Source organism: Artemia franciscana, chromosome 18 (assembly GCF_032884065.1).
Source record: "Artemia franciscana chromosome 18, ASM3288406v1, whole genome shotgun sequence".
Taxonomy (NCBI): Eukaryota; Metazoa; Arthropoda; class Branchiopoda; order Anostraca; family Artemiidae; genus Artemia; species Artemia franciscana.
The window spans coordinates 25926296-25945589 of NC_088880.1; the positions used below are offsets into that span (position 1 = coordinate 25926296).

General features: G+C 34.9%; 1 protein-coding gene and 1 long non-coding RNA gene across 6 annotated transcripts in view; both read right to left on the minus strand.

Annotated features, from left to right (window-relative positions):
• Nucleotides 1-163: 163 nt before the first annotated feature.
• On the minus strand, nt 164-7581 carry LOC136038808 (uncharacterized). Its single transcript, XR_010620309.1, has 2 exons — nt 7510-7581; nt 164-1098 (listed from the first exon to the last, which is right to left on the minus strand). It is a non-coding gene; the product is annotated as an uncharacterized LOC136038808 (long non-coding RNA).
• A 3779-nt stretch (nt 7582-11360) lies between these two features.
• Nucleotides 11361-19294, minus strand: part of LOC136038811 (uncharacterized) — a 39503-nt gene continuing 31569 nt past the window's right edge. For all 5 annotated transcript variants that reach the window (XM_065722194.1, XM_065722192.1, XM_065722196.1 and 2 more), the window contains one exon: nt 11361-18061. In XM_065722194.1, the coding sequence (XP_065578266.1) occupies nt 17849-18061 (213 nt within the window). In that variant the 3' untranslated portion in view covers nt 11361-17848. The remainder of the gene's footprint in view (nt 18062-19294) is intronic.

The following is a 19294-nucleotide window of genomic DNA, read 5'->3' on the forward strand; positions in this document are numbered from 1 at the left end:
TCATAGACAAGGTCAATGAGTAGTGAATTATTTTTAGAGGTAAATTTTAAAAATACCCTCCCCCCTCTCCTCAAGAAAAGAAAAAAACAACCAAATATTAATATACCAAATCGGTTAATGTTTATTTTTCTTGCTGATTAATGTGCAAGTAAAAAGTTTAAGCTATCCATTCCCTAAATTGTATTTACAATATTTAAGAACAAAAATAAAACATATTTCATTTTAAAAGAAAATCGAAAGCTTCTTGTTAGGAATTTAGTGTTTAAAAGAAAACCAGTATTCTATCGTTCGAGCTCAAATCTGACGCACAGTTCACTTCTGCATTAATGTCAGCTAGTTTGAACATCAAAGATAGATGGTTAGGAATATTAAGGCGTCCTCTTATTTCATTTTGGAACTCTTGCCACCTCTGTGGATCATCACCTAAATTAATAATGGAGAAGCTGTTTGGAGAATTATAAGCCGCGACAAAGATCCTCTTCTGAACTTCCGGCTGAGATTCAATTGGCTGCTGAATAGTTACTTGTCTACTTCCAACTTTCTTGTTGCTTCGTCTAAGCTCTCGGATCAAATCTGCTACTTCTGCTGGATTATCAACAATCAGAAGTGCTGTCGTTGACACGAACTGTATCATGACTTTAGATACCCTAAATATCGTACAGCCTTGGCCTCTGTTATCCACTGCTACTTCCACAATAGTATTCTCCAGAATCAAGGCCTGTTGTTTGCGAACAGCAGCCACAGGGTGGGGAGTAGTCATCAACAGAAATAATAAATCGGTCGCTTGTGATGATATATAGGGTGTTTTTTAAACATTTTTTTATGTTTGAAGCTTCGTGTAAGCTACAGGGAAAACAAAGTAAAAATGGCCAAAAGCAAGGAATAATTGCGAATGTCTTTAACGGAGCATAAGCAACAGTATTAATGGCACTTTCACTCGGACGAAGGGCAGCATGGATAATAGTGTCTGGCCCAACTAAACTTCGTGCTTTTATCATATCTTCCTCGGTTCCAAGAGTTTTCAGCTCAGATGACCTCATACTTTGGTCGTAAGTAGGCGGGGCTGTTGAAACAGAAGACTTCATGTTGATGTTAGGCCTAAAAAGTACTACTATTTTTAATCATTCAAATCTATATATATAAAAATAAGTTGTATGTATGTTTGACGACTGACGTCATTATAAGGATTGAGCATTATGACGTCATGTATGTATTTTGTATGTTTGTATATGACGTTATTATAAGTTGACGTCATTATAAGTATATAAGGATGTGTATATGACGTCATTGTAAGTATATAAGGCTTGTGATTCAAAGAGAATAATTAGTATAAATCCTACAATGGCAGAAGAAACAGCCGAGGAATCAAATCGTGCGAGAAATTTTAGTATAAATCCTACAATGGCAGAAGAAACAGCCGAGGAAGCGGCTCAAAGAGATAATGCCAAAAGGATTGCGGCTAAAAGAGAAAGTAACAAAAGAAAGCGTGCCGAGGAATCACAAGAACAACGTGAAAACAGGCTTGCGGCTCAAAGAGAAATTACCAAAAGAAATCGTGCCGAAGAATCACAAGAGCAACGTGAAAACAGGCTTGCGGCTCAAAGGGAACTTACAAAAAGAAAGCGTGCCGAGGAATCACAAGAGCAACGTGAAAACAGGCTTGCGGCTCAAAGAGAAATTACCGAAAAAAATCATGCCGAGGAATCACAAAAACAACGTGAAAACAGGCTCGCGGCTCAAAGAGATAATGCCAAAAGAAAGCGTGCCGAGGAATCACAAGAACAACGTGAAAACAGGCTTGAGGCTCAAAGAGATATTGCCAAAAGAAAGCGTGCCGAGGAATCACAAGAGCAACCTGAAAATTATCGCCTGGCATTCAGGTACAGCCCAGTCGATGATTATAGCTTGAGTAGATGGGTTCAAATCGGGACTATGTCTAAAATTTGTCCCTATTGAGAGGCCATGAAATTTAATGGTGAAACAATTGGAATGTGTTGCGCCTCAGGAAAAGTTAAACTTCCTCAACTGGCTGCACCACCAGAGCCATTGAAGACTTTGCTTACTGGACCTACCGCAGAATCTAAGCGTTTTTTATTAAACATCAGAAAATATAACTCATGTTTCCAAATGACGTCGTTTGGTGCCCAAATCGAAAATGAAGATCAATTTATGCCTACTTTCAAAGTAAAAGGGCAAATTTATCATAAATTTTTACAACTGCACTTCATCAGTGATAGCAACTCTGAATTGAATGCACGTTACGAAATTTCTCCCGACGTTGAAAGGACTATCGTTTCCCAATTGGGACATCTTTTCCACGAAAATAATGATTTAGTGCGCCTATTCAAAACAGCAATCGATTTGATGCCTATTGATACGCATAAAATTGTTATTTCCGCTGACAAAACGCCTACTGGCGAACATGTGCGTATATACAATGTTCAAACTATCGACGAAGTGGCAATCGTTATGGTCCTGATCAGTTTTCACCTCGAGATATTATTCTTCATAAGCGAAATGCTCAGTTGGTAAGAATTGCTGAAACTCATCGATGCTACGGTACCCTACAATATCCTATAATTTTTTGGGATGGAGCCGATGGCTATCACTTTAATAATAAATTGATAGATCCATCCAGTAACAAACAAACGGATAAGAAATACAGCGCAATGAATTATAATTTATAGACTAATTCTGAATGAAAAATCACCATGCATGGCCAAAGGAAGGTGCACAAAGCAATATCCTCGACTTTTAGTACCCAACACAATTACTGGCAATGATGGTTACCCACTATATAGAAGAAGATCTATTGAAGATGGCGATAAAACAGCAATAATAAAGAAGTATAACGGTACCACCATCGAAATAGATAACCAGCGGGTTGTTCCATATTCACATTTATTATCAAAAACATTTAATGCACACATAAACGTTGAATACTGTAAGTCCGTGAAGGCAATCAAATGCATATGTAAATACGTCAACAAACGCAGCGACATGGCAGGTTTTGGCTTGCAGTTCGAAATCAGTGATATCGACGAAATCGTAGAATATCAGGCTGGAAGATACATAAGCAGTAATGAAGCTGTTTGGCGAATTCTTTCATTTTCGATACATGAACGAAGTCCAGCTGTTGTTCACTTAGCGGTACATTTACTGAATGGTCAACGTGTTTATTTTTCGGAATCCAACGTGCAACAAAGAGCCCTGAATCCACCGGATACAATGTTAACTGCTTTCTTTTCTTTATGTCAAAATGATTCCTTTGCAAAAAAATTGCTGTATACTGAAGTGCCTTCGTATTACACGTGGTATTCTAAAAATAAATCATTTGAACGTCGAAAACAGGGTAGTTCAGTCGACGGCCAACCTACGATCTTCAAAGATACCACGATAGGAAGACTCTACACCATTCACCCCAATCAACATGAATGCTTCTTTCTCCGCCTGCTTTTGGTGAATGTACCCGGTCCGACGTCCTTAGAGTATTTGAGAACAGTAAACGGTACTATACATGACACTTAACGTAGTACATGCCAAGCTCTGAATTTATTAGAGAATGACCAACTCTGGGATAGCTGCATCAATTACGCGTGCGAAACGTCAACTCCAAGTCAAAGTCGTGCATTGTTTGGAATTTTACTGACAACTTGCTCTCCTTCAGCTCCTACAGAGTTATGGGAGAAATATAAATCGAAAATGGCCGAGGATATACTCCATCGAAAGCGGTTAGAGACGTCAGATATGGCATTTGATTTTACATCATAAATTTATAACTACTCTTAAGTTATTATTGAAGATTTGTGCGTATGTATGGCAAACAAACCTCTTCAGGATTTAGGAATGCCTTCACCTAATCGTAACGCTGCTCTTTCGACATGTGTAGAATTGGATCGTGAACAAAGTTACAACACGAGTGATCTATTGTCGTATGTAGAAAATAATATTTCCAAGTTAACGTCTGAGCAAAAAAACATTTATGATAAGATAATGCATTGTGTAGATAACAACGTTGGAGAAATCTTCTTTTTGGATGCGCCAGGAGGTACTGGTAAAACGTTTGTGATAAAATTGATTCTGGCATCAATTCAATCAAAAAATTACATAACGTTGGCAATTGCGTCGTCAGGAATAGCCGCAACGTTACTGCCTCGTGGAAGAACTGCTCATTCCGCTTTGAAATTGCCTCTGAATTTGCATTCTACAGAAACTCCCACGTGCAATATTTCCAAATCATCTGGAATGGGTAAAGTATTGCAGCAATCCAAACTTATTATTTGGGATGAGTGCACAATGGCACATACAAAATCGCTCGAGGCTCTGGGGCAATCATTGCGAGATTTGCAAGGAAATTTGAAACCCCTTGGCAGCACATTAATATTGCTTGCGGGAGATTTCAGGCAAACATTACCTATAATACCTAGATCAACCCCTGCGGACGAAATGTATGCTTGCCTGAAAAATTCTAATTTATGGGCACACGTAAAGACATTAAAATTAACTATAAATATGCGTGTCCGATTGCAAAACGATGACTCTGGTGAAATATTTCCAGATCAATTCCTGGCAATAGGAACGGAAAGCTCCCAGTAGACTCAATTTCAGGACGTATACAACTGCCTGCTGAATTCTGTAATTTAGTGACGTCCAAAAATGAATTGGTTGAAAAACTATTTCAGAATATTCTAACCAATTATAAAAATCATAAGTGGCTCAGTGAGCGAGCGATTTCGGCAGCAAAGAATAAAGACGTCCACAAAATCAACAATATTATTTTGACCAAGATTCGAGACCAGGAAGTAATTTACAAGTCAGTTGACACAGTTCTGGAATCAAATGAAGCGGTTAATTATCCATCTAAATTTTTAAATTCCCTGGATCTCCCAGGGTTTCCGCCACACGTGCTATAACTAAAAATAGGCGTACCAAGAATACTGTTACGAAATATTAACCATCCAAAGCTTTGCAATGGCACGCAACTTGCCGTAAAAAAACAAAACAATGGAAAACGTAATAGAGGCAACAATCTTGACAAGGCCTTTTGAAGGTGAGGCTGTTCTTGTTCCTTGCATTCCCATGGTTCTAACGGATCTACCTAGACAATTTAAAAGATTGCAATTCCCAATTCGATTAGCATTTGCAATCACCATCAACAAAGCTCAAGGGTAATCATTAGAAAAATGCGGTATAGATCTTAATACGGATTGTTTTTCCCATGGACATTTGTATGTTGGATTTTCAATGGTCGGTAAACCTGACAATCTATTTATATGCACAGACAATGGGACAGCGAAGAATGTTGTATATTCGCAAGTTTTACGTAGTTAATTTATAGTGTATATGCATATCTATCTATCTATCTATCCATGTAGAAATAACTTGTATGTATGCATGTTTGTTTGTTTGTAAAAAGAGGGTTTGCATATGACGTCATTATAAGTATATAAGGCTTTGTATATGCACAGACAATGGGACAGCAAAGAATGTTGTACATTCGCAAGTTTTACGAAGTTAAAAACATATGTATATCTATCTATATTCACATGTGGGACGCAGGGACACAAATACAATGGCGCGTAACGACTTACGCGTGCGGGGGAGTTTGGGGTTGGGAGTCACGAAGTGTCCCCACCAACAGCTAGTTACATTATAAAAATGATTATAAAAAGACGAAGAAAACACTCAAAGAGGCATGCTCCAGAATCAAATATTTCACGGTAAAGAAAAGAGGGTGCGGGCTTACAAACTGAGTTTTAAGCCAAAATTACTTCGCCTAGCCCAAAAAGAAAGTGTTCTTCGAAGGGGGAGATATTTACCCCTTATCCTGCCTAATATGGAAGTAAATATAAGTAATGGGAACTCTTATCTATCTAGTATCTTATCTTCCTGCCATTTTTTTGTGATAATTAACATCTATTTAAAGCTAGGTCAGCTTTATTCAAGCTAGGTCAAGTTTTATTAACCATATTAAGATATCTAACTAATGCGTGCAGTCCCAAGACTTAACCATACACTCATGTTACAATGAGCGTACGACAACATATTAAAAAAAAATTAATTTTCCTTGTTATTAGACTCTTTATCCTTTATTTCTTTTTTTGCTTAGTTATATTGTTTGTTTCTTAAATTTATTGTTTTTTATTGTTTTTGTTTCCTAAGTTTAATCTTTAAGCCTTTTTTTAAGTTTTTTTCTTACTTTCCCTCCTGAATACTTGATAAGCTGATTTAAAAACAAGAAATGACTACAACTGAATTGCTAATATTTTGTGTCTAAGAAAATCAGTTACGATTTAATTGCAATTTAATTGAACAAAGAATCTGCTTGTGATGATGCAATTATTTATCAAATTTATTGTATTTCCGCAATTAATTCATTTCAGCTTAAAATAATACCAAAACAAAGCACTGTTATTATAATTAAATTCACTACCAGTTTTAAGGAAGTGTTGTAGCCAAATAAGAGGGGTATTAGCCATTCCCAGCAAAAACATCAAAATTAACGTAAATATATATATTTATCCGTTTTACACGATCTATTGGAAGACCTTTCCTAAACTCAAAAGAATTGAATAGGACCCCCCTTCAAACAGCGCTGGAAGTTTTCAACCTTTTTAGTCTTCAGAATGTCTTTTACATCCTATGTTTATAAAGTCCCAAAATGATGAACAATCATTTTGGTAACATCAGAAGGGCTCTAGAACTTTTATTATCTGTTGAAATGAGCCTTCTCTCGATATTTTAGAGTCATTGGCTCGATATGATCGCCCCTGAGACAAACGAAATAAATAAACACATACCCGTGATCTTTCTTCTGGCAAAAAATACTAAATTCCATGTTTTAAAAGAGGAAAGCTTGAAACCGCTACAGTTGAGTTCTCTGATATATCAATTCTTATGGTGGAATTTTTAATAAGAATCTTGTGAACTCTTTTACCAGCTCAATCTATATTTCACTAGCAGCTACGTTTAATAGGTGTGAAGAGATGTTTGTTTCGAGATGTACACCATGTGGCGAGAAGTGGGCAGCCTCTCAGTTGAAGTTGTGGAGCTAAATCACTCAGCAGCATCAGCTTAAGCTTCAATATCAAATGTTAAGTTTCCAAAAAAAGTTTTAAGTATTAACATCGAGTTCACCAAAGTGTACACACCATGTGTACACCATGAAGTGGGCAGCCCCTCAGTTAAAGTTGTGGAGCTAAATCACTCAGCAGCATCAGCATAAGCTTCAATATCAAATGTTAAGTTTCAAAAAAAGTTTTAAGTTTTAACATCAACTTCCATGTGTTTTAATAGTCACCTAAGTTTTTTTTTTACGAGTTTCAGGAACACCAGGACAAGAGCCCAGTGCATAAGACTGTCTCAAATTTCCAGTCCCATATTATAATTACCGTAAATGCAACAAAATTATTTTAGCATAAGGTAAAAAGAAGTCTATAATACCGCAAAGTGTTCGTATTGAACTATACCTAATATACTGAAATAAAGGTCATAGTCTGAAAACCTCACCTCAAATGTTTCACTTCAATAGTTTCGTTCGCTTGAACTTTGACTAATTTTTCGACTACTGCTTATTACATTACTTGGCTTTATTTACTCAGCTTATCTTATCGTATTATGTAGGATTGGAAAGAGTGACTACATACACTAGTTGACATCATACACATTTACAGATTATATCACCAAAAAAGCGGTGATATTTTCTTTAGAAGTGTTTTTCTGTTGGGAAATGTTCATCGTTACTTATGGTGCTAGACATGGCTACCGCCCTATAATGACTATGACTGAGTCATTACATTAATATGACAGATAATAAATGACCTTAGGCTCCATACGAAAAGGAAATTCAATAAGGAACTAAAAACCCTAAGCTAATTCTGATCTAGGAAAATGTGATCGCTGTTGTTAAAGACCACTCCAAACTCTGTAAATACAACAAGCCTGAAAAAGCCATGAGTACCAGTGTGTCGGAAAAAAAAGTGGGAAGAATATTTTGGGAGCGATTCACAGCACCCGACAAAAGCAAAGAGGTGTTTTATGAAAAGCGCTAGACCTTGTTCTTTCAAATAAGACGAAATCTTTACTATTTGTGTCGCCAAGTGCTTTTCACTCTTTGATTCCAAAATTAAGAGACGAAATCTTCTTCTGGTGTTGATTTCATTTCAGGAAGGTACCTGCAACTTGCAGCTCGTTTAATCGAGCACCATATAGCTCTAATGTTTCACATGATCCTGGTTCACGGTGTAATCCCAATGCAATTTTGAGTCAGACAAATAACTCCCAAAAAGACGCAAAAAAGACGCTTCCATGTGCAGTTCTTATCGCCCCATTACTGTCTGGTGATCATCCAAAAGCTAAAGACAACCCGTGCAAGAAACTTGTGAAATGCAGCCTATGTGGCTCAGGTGACCACCCTTCATACGCGTTTAAGTGTTCAGTCGCACAGGCTATTATTAATAAATGACTGATTCTACGATCCAAACTTTTTTCTCGAGCGTTAATGGTAGTATCTTGACGAAGCAACCTCTTCTAGTAAAGTTCATTCGACATGAAATAATTTTTAAGCGTTTTGTTTTTGATCTACGTTTAATGTACTACGTTTAAGCTATTCGAGTCACTTACGTAAAATGTTCCACCCCTCCTCGCCAGCCTGGGTACCAGCGAGGCTTAGGTAGAGAGTACGCTTTCTTTCTAGTTGTAAATGTTCTAAGGGATATTGAGGACGAGATGATTTTTGATTTTTTGTGCCCTTGATGTTGTAAAAGCTTTTTACTCGGATATATCTGACCAGGTTTCATTTGAGGCCCATATGAAAAGTACAAATGCTGTGTTAATTATTTGTATAAGATACATGTATTGAAATCTGAAAGCTAAAATTAACGATGACAGTCTGCTATTTCTGATCCTGAAGTGTGTACGCCAAGGAGCTCAGACTAGCTTTGTTCAATAATTGTGTTGCTGGTGCTCAGTATAAGTTGAACTGTACATTTATCTTCAAAAGAGTTGATCTCTCAAAAGTTATGTTTGCGGATGACTTACTGAACCTTTCCTGCACTTTCCAAGGATGTTCTTCGATTTTCCAGATTTTCCAAGAAGAGTATAAGCACACTGATTTGAGGTTTAATACTTATAAAACAGTACTTCTACCATTTAACTATAAGGATGTCGAAGTTTATTAAGTCTATCTGGCCCTAAAGTTCCTTCTACTAGCATCCTTGCTTACCTGGGCATGCCCATTGGAGCAAATCTGACAGAAACTACAAACCTGGGCCGGAGAAATTATGCTAGTAAGATTTGGGCTGCATTTGTATCCCTGGCTTCAAATGTTTCATACCGAAGAAGAGGTCATTGTTCTCAGTTATATACTAGCCTAACAGCTCCTCATCTACTTGATCTTACTTAATCTTATTTTTATTAACTGTGGTAAGAGAGAGCAAGTTCACTGCCTTTATTCTAAAATTGACGGAACTACCGACAAGGACAAGTAGCTCTTTTCTGCAGTGAAAATATCGATTGGTAAGCACAGCTGGGTTTATTGAGTGGCGCACCCTTGATTTTTCTGCTGAATGCCATGCTGACAAGGTATGTTTTTCTTTCTGTTATTTCTTGATTTTTATTCCGTCTTTTCTGGGCCCTGTCAAGATTTTTTATTTTTTACGGGTTACAAATAAAATGATGATGATTAGTAGCTACAAAAATAACCCTTTCGATTAACAAAAGCAAAAATTTTGGAAACAAAGAGTGAGGTTCTTTCTTAGAAGATGCATTTTCGCTTTTTGTATTTCGACAAAAATGGGTAACTATAAATTTTCACACGACCCCTTCCGGGATTGCTATAGGCCTTAGGTGCAGTAACTTACACCTTGGAGCTACGTTTTAGATCCTCTGGGTTGGTGTCAGTAGGAGTTCCTGCATAAAGTGGGTAATAATATCCAGTTCTTACCGACATTAATCACCAAAGCCTTTTTTTTTGTATTTCGACCTTTTTAATAAAAATGGGTAACTAGAAATTTTGACACAATCCCTTCCTAGACTGCAACGGATTTTGGTGCTGTAGCCCACCGTTAGGCTTCGATTTTTGGATCCTTTGGACAGCCAGAAAAAACAGGCATCCATATTCAGAAATGAGCCTAATGCAAAACCTGACCTGTACAGAGGGATGATTGAGTTGGATGGTAACAGGTTCTTAAAATGAATAATAACGTTTAGTTTTCTCTAGAAAAAAAGATCTAAATCGAGAAGATCCGATCAAGATGTGTGCCCTAAGACCGGTCTAAGGAGGCCTCAAAGACGGACTTTGTCAACTCCCTTGATATTTTTACCTTTGAATATAAAGTCAGAATGCCAGCGCGAGATCTTTGATTGGTTGATTAGCAGCTCCTTAGTCTCGAATGAAGATGATCACCCAGGCATCAGGCCCATTCTACCATCAGCAAATAAAATCATAAGGACAGGAAAGCTTATGCAGGGTGATTGTGTTTATGCACAGCGGTATCAACAAACCTTAGCTAAATGGTACAAGGGTTTATGAGAGAATCCCATATTAGGGTTTGATATCTCCCTGAGGAGTACTAAACCAATCGAGGACTACAGGCAAAAACAATTGCTTCTGAAACTTTCAAGATCATCAAGCAAACGACCACAAATTCTACGCCCTTGAAGTATTCTCAACAGACCCTTATACAAATTTTTGTTTAAAGCTTTTGCGATATCAAAATACAGTAGCCTATAATAATATAAGCAATCAAACTATGTCAACTTTTAAATATAGAGAAGTTGGCAGCAAAGATATTTCAATTTAAACATTGTAGACAAGATCAAAATTCACAGAAAAAAAAATAAAAATAGAAATAAGAATACTGTGTATCAAGTGCGAATCCTATTTGGAGAATTTGTATTTGGTCTGATTGCGCGTCAATGAGCCTATGACTGGATATACATGCCTTGTGACCTACCTTCAACTTTAATTGGGTAGCATACCCAATGAATAAAGGCTATCTGCATTAATGACTTCCCGACAGGGTTTACACTCTATCTCTAGTTCCGTAATATACCCGTCCTTGTTTTACTGATTTTTTTTTTCACAAAGCATTTTTGAATTTTCGGTAACTATGGTTTAGGGTTCCTTTCTCTAATATGTTACCTCTAAGGGAGCAGCCATGTTGAAGTTGGTTAATTCAACAATATAAACAGCATATTGGGTATGTATGTATTGCTATATATATTCGATTGCAACAACAAATAGGATGATGAACACAAACAGTCGTCCGATGAACAAAAAAACGTCAAACGAACGTCGAACACAAACATTCGCTCGATGAGCGAGGGAAACGTCTCTCTTCCAGTTCACAGAAAAGAAATTCAAAAAGTATACTTTATTGACATACATTAGACTTCATACAAAAGAAAAAAAAGCCTATCCCTATTAATCATATATTATGAAAACACATTTTCAAACAGGATATTAATTTTCACAAAATGGTACAAGGAATTCCGATTCATACAGAAGAAAAAAAAATATTGTCTAATTTCTCCTCACATTACAAGTAATCACTGCCTAAACTGTTTTATATCCTTAAATAATATATATTTTGGTTAACAGATACTTTTGCTCATTAGTTTAGTATTGTAGTAGACAAAATAGAACAAAACAACAAATAGAATTCTTAACTTCATAACCAGATCCAAGGCACAAAATACTGAATAATCATCACATAGAGGTGGACATTAAGAAAAAGGACAGCTACTCCTTTCAAACAGTTTTGTTCTGCTGACTTATAAATTATATTTGACAAAAAAGTCTATTTTACTTCTACAAGTATTTGTAATTAAGTTAACTATAATACGTTAACTACAATCAATTAAAACTGGAAAATGTCAAAAGCTGTGCTAGAACATCATAAAGAAAACCATAATTTAGCACAAAAAATATCAACTTCTTACTGAAAAAAAAACAACAACTTAAGAATAAAGAAACATACCAATAAACCTACAACTGAAAGTTATATAATAAACTATTCAAATTAAGCGTCTGTTTTTGCCAATAATTAGAAAATTATAGTTATTTGTCCAAGAATTAGTCACAAAGTTACAAAAAAGTGAGACATTCGAAGCTTTACCAAACATGAAAAAAATATCGTGAAATGAAATATACAAGCGAAATGAAATATAGAAATATACAACTGAAAGTTATATAATAAACTAAAAAAGTGATTTTTATGTATTTTATAATATATAAAAAAGTGAGATATTTGAAGCTTTACCAAAACATGAAAAAAAATATCGTAATATGAAATACATAAGGCTTATTAAGAAAATGGAATAAAAGTGCATACCTTTGATAACTATATAATACTTATAGTGCTGATATAATTTATTTTTAACAATAAATTGTGATTATTTCTAAAATTAAACTTTCTGCAGGGAGAAACATCTATTATACTTTAAAGAAGGTAAATTTTGTCAATATGTACTCAATGCAAATTTCAAAGGAAAATTGAATTTTATGGAATGTTGACTAAGAGGGACTATGAAAGAGATAAGCAAAGATAAAGTAAAGGTGATGGCCTGTTGTATGTCAAATTGAAAAGAAAGATATTGAATAGGGTGCATTTTTACATGTTTTTCAAACTGAATTCATCTTGGGGCAAAGAAAGGAGACTTAAATCCTAACTTGGACAACTGGCCCTAACTCCCTTTCACATCAACTACCGTCAGAGAAAATATCACCTCAGGCCTTTTATAAATATTTTTTAAAAGTGTTCTTGAAATAAATTTATTTTTAACTATAAATTGCGGTTATTTCCTAAATCTAAACTTCACGAAATAGGCGACATCTAATATACTTTTAAGAAAGGAAACTTTTGTCAACTTTCAACAAATGAAATTTTAATGAAAAAATTAAATTTTATTTTAATTTTCAAAATAACCAGTTAAATTTTCATTCAGATTGCCCTCTGTTTTTTTGTTTTTTTTTATTGACGAGCTATGAACCAGTATCTAATTACTTATGAACCAGTAACTAGTTTGAAATAAATAGTCAACACCCACTTATTTCATTCAAGATATGCTGAGTAGCCTATAAAAATAGTAGCTAAGGTCGTATCCATGAGGGTTAGGTCCAAGTTTATCCAACTCAAAAAACGTGACAAAATACTTACGAGCAAATTCTTGATGCGTTTTTAGTTCGTTAACAGAGATTTAATTTGCAAAAGCAAATCTCTAAAATATTAGCTAACAAGCTTCTGTTTTCTCGTGGAAACGCAGATGCTTGTAAAATTGGTAGCTATCAGTTTATGCCAAGATTTTAAGATCTTACCAAGATTTAAGATTTATGCCAGTTTATTCAGGAAATTTTGCTATTATTTTTTCTTCTGGTTCCAATTTGCTATTCACTCATCATTCCCCTATCAAACTACATGCTACTATCCATGCTACAACTTCAGTAGCTCTAAAATGGTCTTCATTGAATGCTTATGCGGATAAGCATTTTTGAAAAGATTCCTGGTGTTATAAATTATTTGATGGCACCATCTACCTGCCTACCCTTGCACCCCTCTATCTTTATGCTACGATAGATAATGCCCTCAGCTGTATCGCCAAAGTGGGGCTTATATTAGTATCGTGAAAGGGTATTGAAATTCGTTTTAGGCAAGAATTAGGTAGCAGCTTAGGGTTGCTACCAAGGCCATATCCAGGATTTTTTTTTCGAGGGGTTACAATAAGAAAATTTTGAAAGACGCATAAAAATACTTAAAATCAAAATTAACAGTTAAATGGCAAAAAGTAGGTAGCGAAAAGATAAACAGTCATAGAACAATTAAATAGAACAAGTTCACTTGATGTTACAAATAGGAAGAGAATAAAATTTTGAGGAATGCAAAAATATTTCTCCCACTGGTGCGGCCGTGATTCTCTTTAATCCTTGAAATGAGTGTAACTAGATGGCATAAAAGTGTAGGAACTCAAGGAAGAAGAGAAGACAATGCCAGGGAAGACAAATCAAGGGAAGTTAATGTAAGCTTAATTTTAATAATGAATTACAGAGCCTAAATGCAAAATGGTACCCTTTAGAAACTAACCAGTTCAAACACAAGACTTTTATCCTTGACGACCTTCTACGCAGTGACTAAAGGGCATATACTCATGTCTGATATCCGACATGATAACTGACCGTCAAATAAGGTTTATTGATAAATGTTTTCTGGTAAAGTTATTCAGTAATTGCGGTGTTGTTGTAATGCGTTGTCGTGGCCTTGATTTTGGATGGAATAGTGTTGACCCTAGATAATGTCAGAGGTTAATAAGGCTAACGTCACAAGTTAAGTATGTTTGTTCTTTACCATTTCTTTCACTATCACTTAATATTTCATAGTTGTTGGATGAAATTCAACACTTTGTGATTATTAATAGGAAGGAAATTGATTCTTTGTTAAAGAAATAGTGTTTTATAGTCTTAAATTTGTCTTTTATTAGAAGAAATTAATTATAAGAAGCTTTGTAACCAGTGGCGGTATTGCCGCTTGGTGAAAGGAATGACAAACTTATAGGACGAAGTTTACGGAGTTTCTATTGTAAAAAGAGAGCAGTGTTTTGAACTTGTTGTAGCGGTTTCTGTGCAAGCAGAACTTTTCTAGCAAAGTTCAAAGTTTTTCGAGAACTTTTCCAAAAAAGAATTGTTACCATTTACAATTTGGATTAACAGCTCTATATATGAACTACTTAGAATAAGCCCTTCCCCGTGTTGTCGCTAAGTTGAATTAATAGAAAATTTCTTGTGATCGCCGGTATATAGTAGTAAACCCGTCTATAGGAACTACTCCGTATGGGGATAAGTGCTAAGCATGCATGTATCTATGATTTTGTCATTGATGAACGTATGATTTTGATATTAGTCGTTTATTCAAGCCATTAATATGGCTTGAAAATATTCAAGCCATATTAATGGGGGGGGGGGCAGAAAATATTCTGTTAGTTCCATTGATAATTCGTATATTTTGGGGGGAAGGGGGTTGGATTGAGAAATATCATCTGCCGACAGCCCTGCTTCTTCGAACCTACAACTTCGGACTGGCAATATAATAAATTCAAAACGCGACTACTTAAATTTGCTCTTAAACTTGATATGTTTTGTTGTGGAACAATTAATGAAACTTAAAATATTCAACTGGAGTTATTGATCTTTTCAGATTGCTAAATAAGTTTGAAGAAAAAAATTTATTTTACGTCTGGTATACAGTTCATGGAGATCTCTGAGATGTGTACATAAAATCTAAGCTGTAAAATTACATAGATATTCAAGATGTCAAATACTCTTCGTAGTAGGCTTTTTTGAAAAAAAAAGTTAAATGTTGATATAGAGTAAATTTACAAAATTGTGGGGCTATGCTCGAAAACAAATATGTTGGTATCAAGACTGATCAGTTCTTAGTCCTATTCAGTTTTGATGCAGTAAAAACGAAATTTTTCCTTTTCTGAATCTATACTTTTCTAAAACAATATGTTGGTATCAAGGCTGTTCAGTTTTGGGTCGTATTCAATTTTTAATACAGTAAAAACGAAGTTTTTCCTTTCCTTTTCTGAATCTTTGCTTTTGAATTAGTGCCATTTATATGTAGTAAAGACAGAAGGTGTAACTGTTTGTCATTGTATTTGGGTCTATTGGTCTATTTGTCATATCGCCTTTGTCTATTGAATAAAAACAAAATTTTTATTTTATATTTACGTCTTATTTTCGCTTTTCTGAAAAAAAGAGTTAAATGTTGATACAGAGTAAATTTACGAAATGGTGGGGGTATGCTCGAAAGCAATATGTTAGTATCAAGACTGATCAGTTTTGAGTCCTATTCAGTTTTGATGCAGTAAAAACGAAGTTTTTCCTTTTCTGAGACAATATGTTTGTATCAAGACTGATCAGTTTTGAGTCCTATTCAGTTTTGATGCAGTAAAAACGAAGTTTTTCCTTTTCTGAGACAATATGTTTGTATCAAGACTGATTAGTTTTGAGTCCTATTCAGTTTTGATGCAGTAAAACAAACAAAGTTTTTCCTTTTCTGAAACAATATGTTGGTATCAAGGCTGTTCAGTTTTGGGTCGTTTTCAATATTTAACGCAGTAAAAACAAAGTTTTTCCTTTCCTTTTCTGAATCTTTGTTTTTGAATTAATTTCACTTATATGAAGTAAAGACAGAAAGTATAACTGTTTGTCATTGTATTTTGATCTTGTTGTTCATAGTAGCATAGTTATATCACGATTTTCAGCTTCTTAGTAATGTTAGATAGGCTTCTCGACTCAAAACAAAATGAAACACAATAAGCGAGAAAATTACCGTCAACAGGAAAAGGTTTTTTTTTTATCACATGTTCATTATATCAGACAAGTTAAATGAAGATTATCCGGGAAGCGATTGTCACCCTACTCGGCGATTTAGCCGGGCCCAAATATTGGTTTTGCAAATAAAATAACAAGCAACATTTTAATATTTAAAAACTAGTACCATTAGGTTAATAATGAAAAAAGTTTTAAAATCTAAGAGCAACTATTGCTTTCAGTTTGGCTAGTTGGATTGCCTGATAATCCCACTTCAGTTGAAAATTCTTGTTCAAAATCCAGTTCTTTTTTTTTCAAACAAAACATTTGTTTTGTTCAGAAAGTTCAAAAATATTTTTGTTGGAACTTAGACGGTTTTCCCAAGAGATGTTTATTTAATTTGGACATGATCAAAGCTCTTGATTGACTCGAGACGATTGATAAGGACATTTCTAAAATTGGGATTAGCATAAAAGAAATTACATACACTTTCAGTTGGAAGTGTATTGCGGTTGGTGAAGAACCAACAGCAAAATCGTACAAAATTTATTGTCATGAGAACACGTCTTGAGAACATTTGTGACACCTAATGGGTTTGCCCCTGTCCTAGGAAACTAGTCCTCGTTTCTTCATTATTTTTTTTTTTCATTTTTTTTTTCTTCATGTTGAGTAAATTCACATCTAGATTCAGCTCGTCTCTGCTGATAGTTTGAGAAAACTTATTTCCGTTAGAAAACTTATATCTTACGCCTGTGTAAGTAAACATACACGGACGAACATTTCTATTAATTGATATCAAATATTTACCTTTTATCTATCCTATTATTTACCTTTATTATATTACCTATTACCTTATTATATTATCTATTACCTTATTATATTACCTATAAATATTTACCTTTTATCCATCATATATTGATTTTTGATAGATTAATAAAAAACGTTAATACAAAAAATTGTTACGCATTCGTGACGGAAAGTGACTGCGTGGGACGTAATTAATTTTCTGGTGCGGAAGTGGTAGGATTTTGCGCTTTCTAAAATAAAGCACAGGCAAAAATCAAAAATTTGATTTAAAAAACCCGATTGTAATTTATCTTCTCAACTTTTCATCGGTTTGACCCGATCTTAAAAAGTTAAGCATGAACAATAAATCCTGAATTATGAAAAAAAGAAAACTCTCTGATACGAAAGTATTCCTAGCTTAGCACTACAGTTTTTACTTTTTCAATACATCAATTAATAAAAAAAATACTTAATTCTTACAACAAATAAAAGATAATTCCCAATTCTCCATAACAAAAGTCCAGATCTCGAAAAGAATATTTTCTATTAGTTCTTAATTTTCTCATCGATTTACGCTAAGATACACCCAAAAGATTATCACGGTTATACTATGACAAAAACATAAATTTAATTCATTTTTGGAAAAATTAATAAAAGTTTTTAAACAATCTAATGTTACACCTTAGGACATTTGTATATGTTACTGGCAATGTGTGAATATAAAATTGAAGCTATCATTAAAGAAGAAATAAATTATGCAAAAATTTCAATCCCTGCTTCCTTTTTCTTAGCAGCAGCACTAGCCCTCCGCATTTCAGCCAGCTTTTTTCTTGCCTCCTCACGAGATTTTGCTGCTTCCGCAGCTTTAGCAGATTTTGCAACAGCTACATTTTGAGTCTTCTCATTGGTTCGCTTTTTTGGGGGAGCTACAGCTCCTGAACTAATCGGAGCTATATGACAAGGTACCTATAATAAAGATCATATGAATAAAATAAAAAAGTTCCTATGAAGCATATCTTCTTAGTCAAGAAAATTAGGGGATATCTTCGAAATTATGTACAGAATACAACAATTTTTACTTTTTCCACATGATAGTACAGGCCAATAGGTTAAGGGTGGACACGGATAACACCAACACAGAGCTAACCCTGATATCCCCGTCTTAGCTGATTCAATGATCACAGATGCATGCGGTTCCGCACGCCATCTTCTTCATTTGCCTTGGGTACTTGACACACGTGTACAATATTTCTATCATTTTCAATTTCCTTTGTAATAAAGGAATTTCAGAACTTTGAGAAAAGCATTTTTGTTGGCCTCGGGGTAGGTAGCAATTTTAAGTGACAGTGCAGACAAATAGAGATAATGGAATGATTCTAAATAGCTGATAAGTTAATAATATAGTTGAAGTAATTACTGTTGTTTATTAGTGTTTTATTCTCAAACCTGTCAGGAGATGCAAAGGGTGTTAATCTTGCTCCACAAAAACTCTGACATGCTCCGACATGGGGAGTCGGATTTACCCCGTGTATACTGAGACAGAGGTATCACAGCCACATAATTTAACAAGAGTGACAACCACAGTGAATACTCATACTGATCAGATTACTATTTTACTGTTGGTTAGTCCGAAAAAGATTCGAACACACTAGATTTGAAGTGCTTCTCTGGGACTCTGCACACTGCCCTTCTCTTATAATCTCAGCATCCAGCACATCCATTGCTCGATGTCCTGGGATGGATCCTAGACATGAAAATGTCACATTTTCAAAAATTTGACAAAAAAAACATTCTAAGAGACTTTCTTCTATATACGTGATAAGACTGACTGTTGGAATTACCCATTGGTAAGCAGAGAAACTGTGTTCCGCTGTGGCACATACAAACCATTAATGAAAGTTTTTGTTTTGCATGGTTTTCCCGTGAATAGAGGTATCTTCTATCATGTCTTTGGGTGATATAGTTTTTATCTCTGCATTCATAGAATATACAGAGATGTGTGGAAAACTTCCTGTGTACATAAAAAGGTCGAATCGAACGATTATACCGCTCAATTTACTACTTTCATCAAGGGATCCAGCAATTAATATGGCGCTATAAATGTTTGCAAACGAACAAATATAGGTTCAAAATGAGATAAGAAAAGTAGTACATTTTTGAATCAGAAGAATATAAGGGATTCTATTGATATGTTAATAG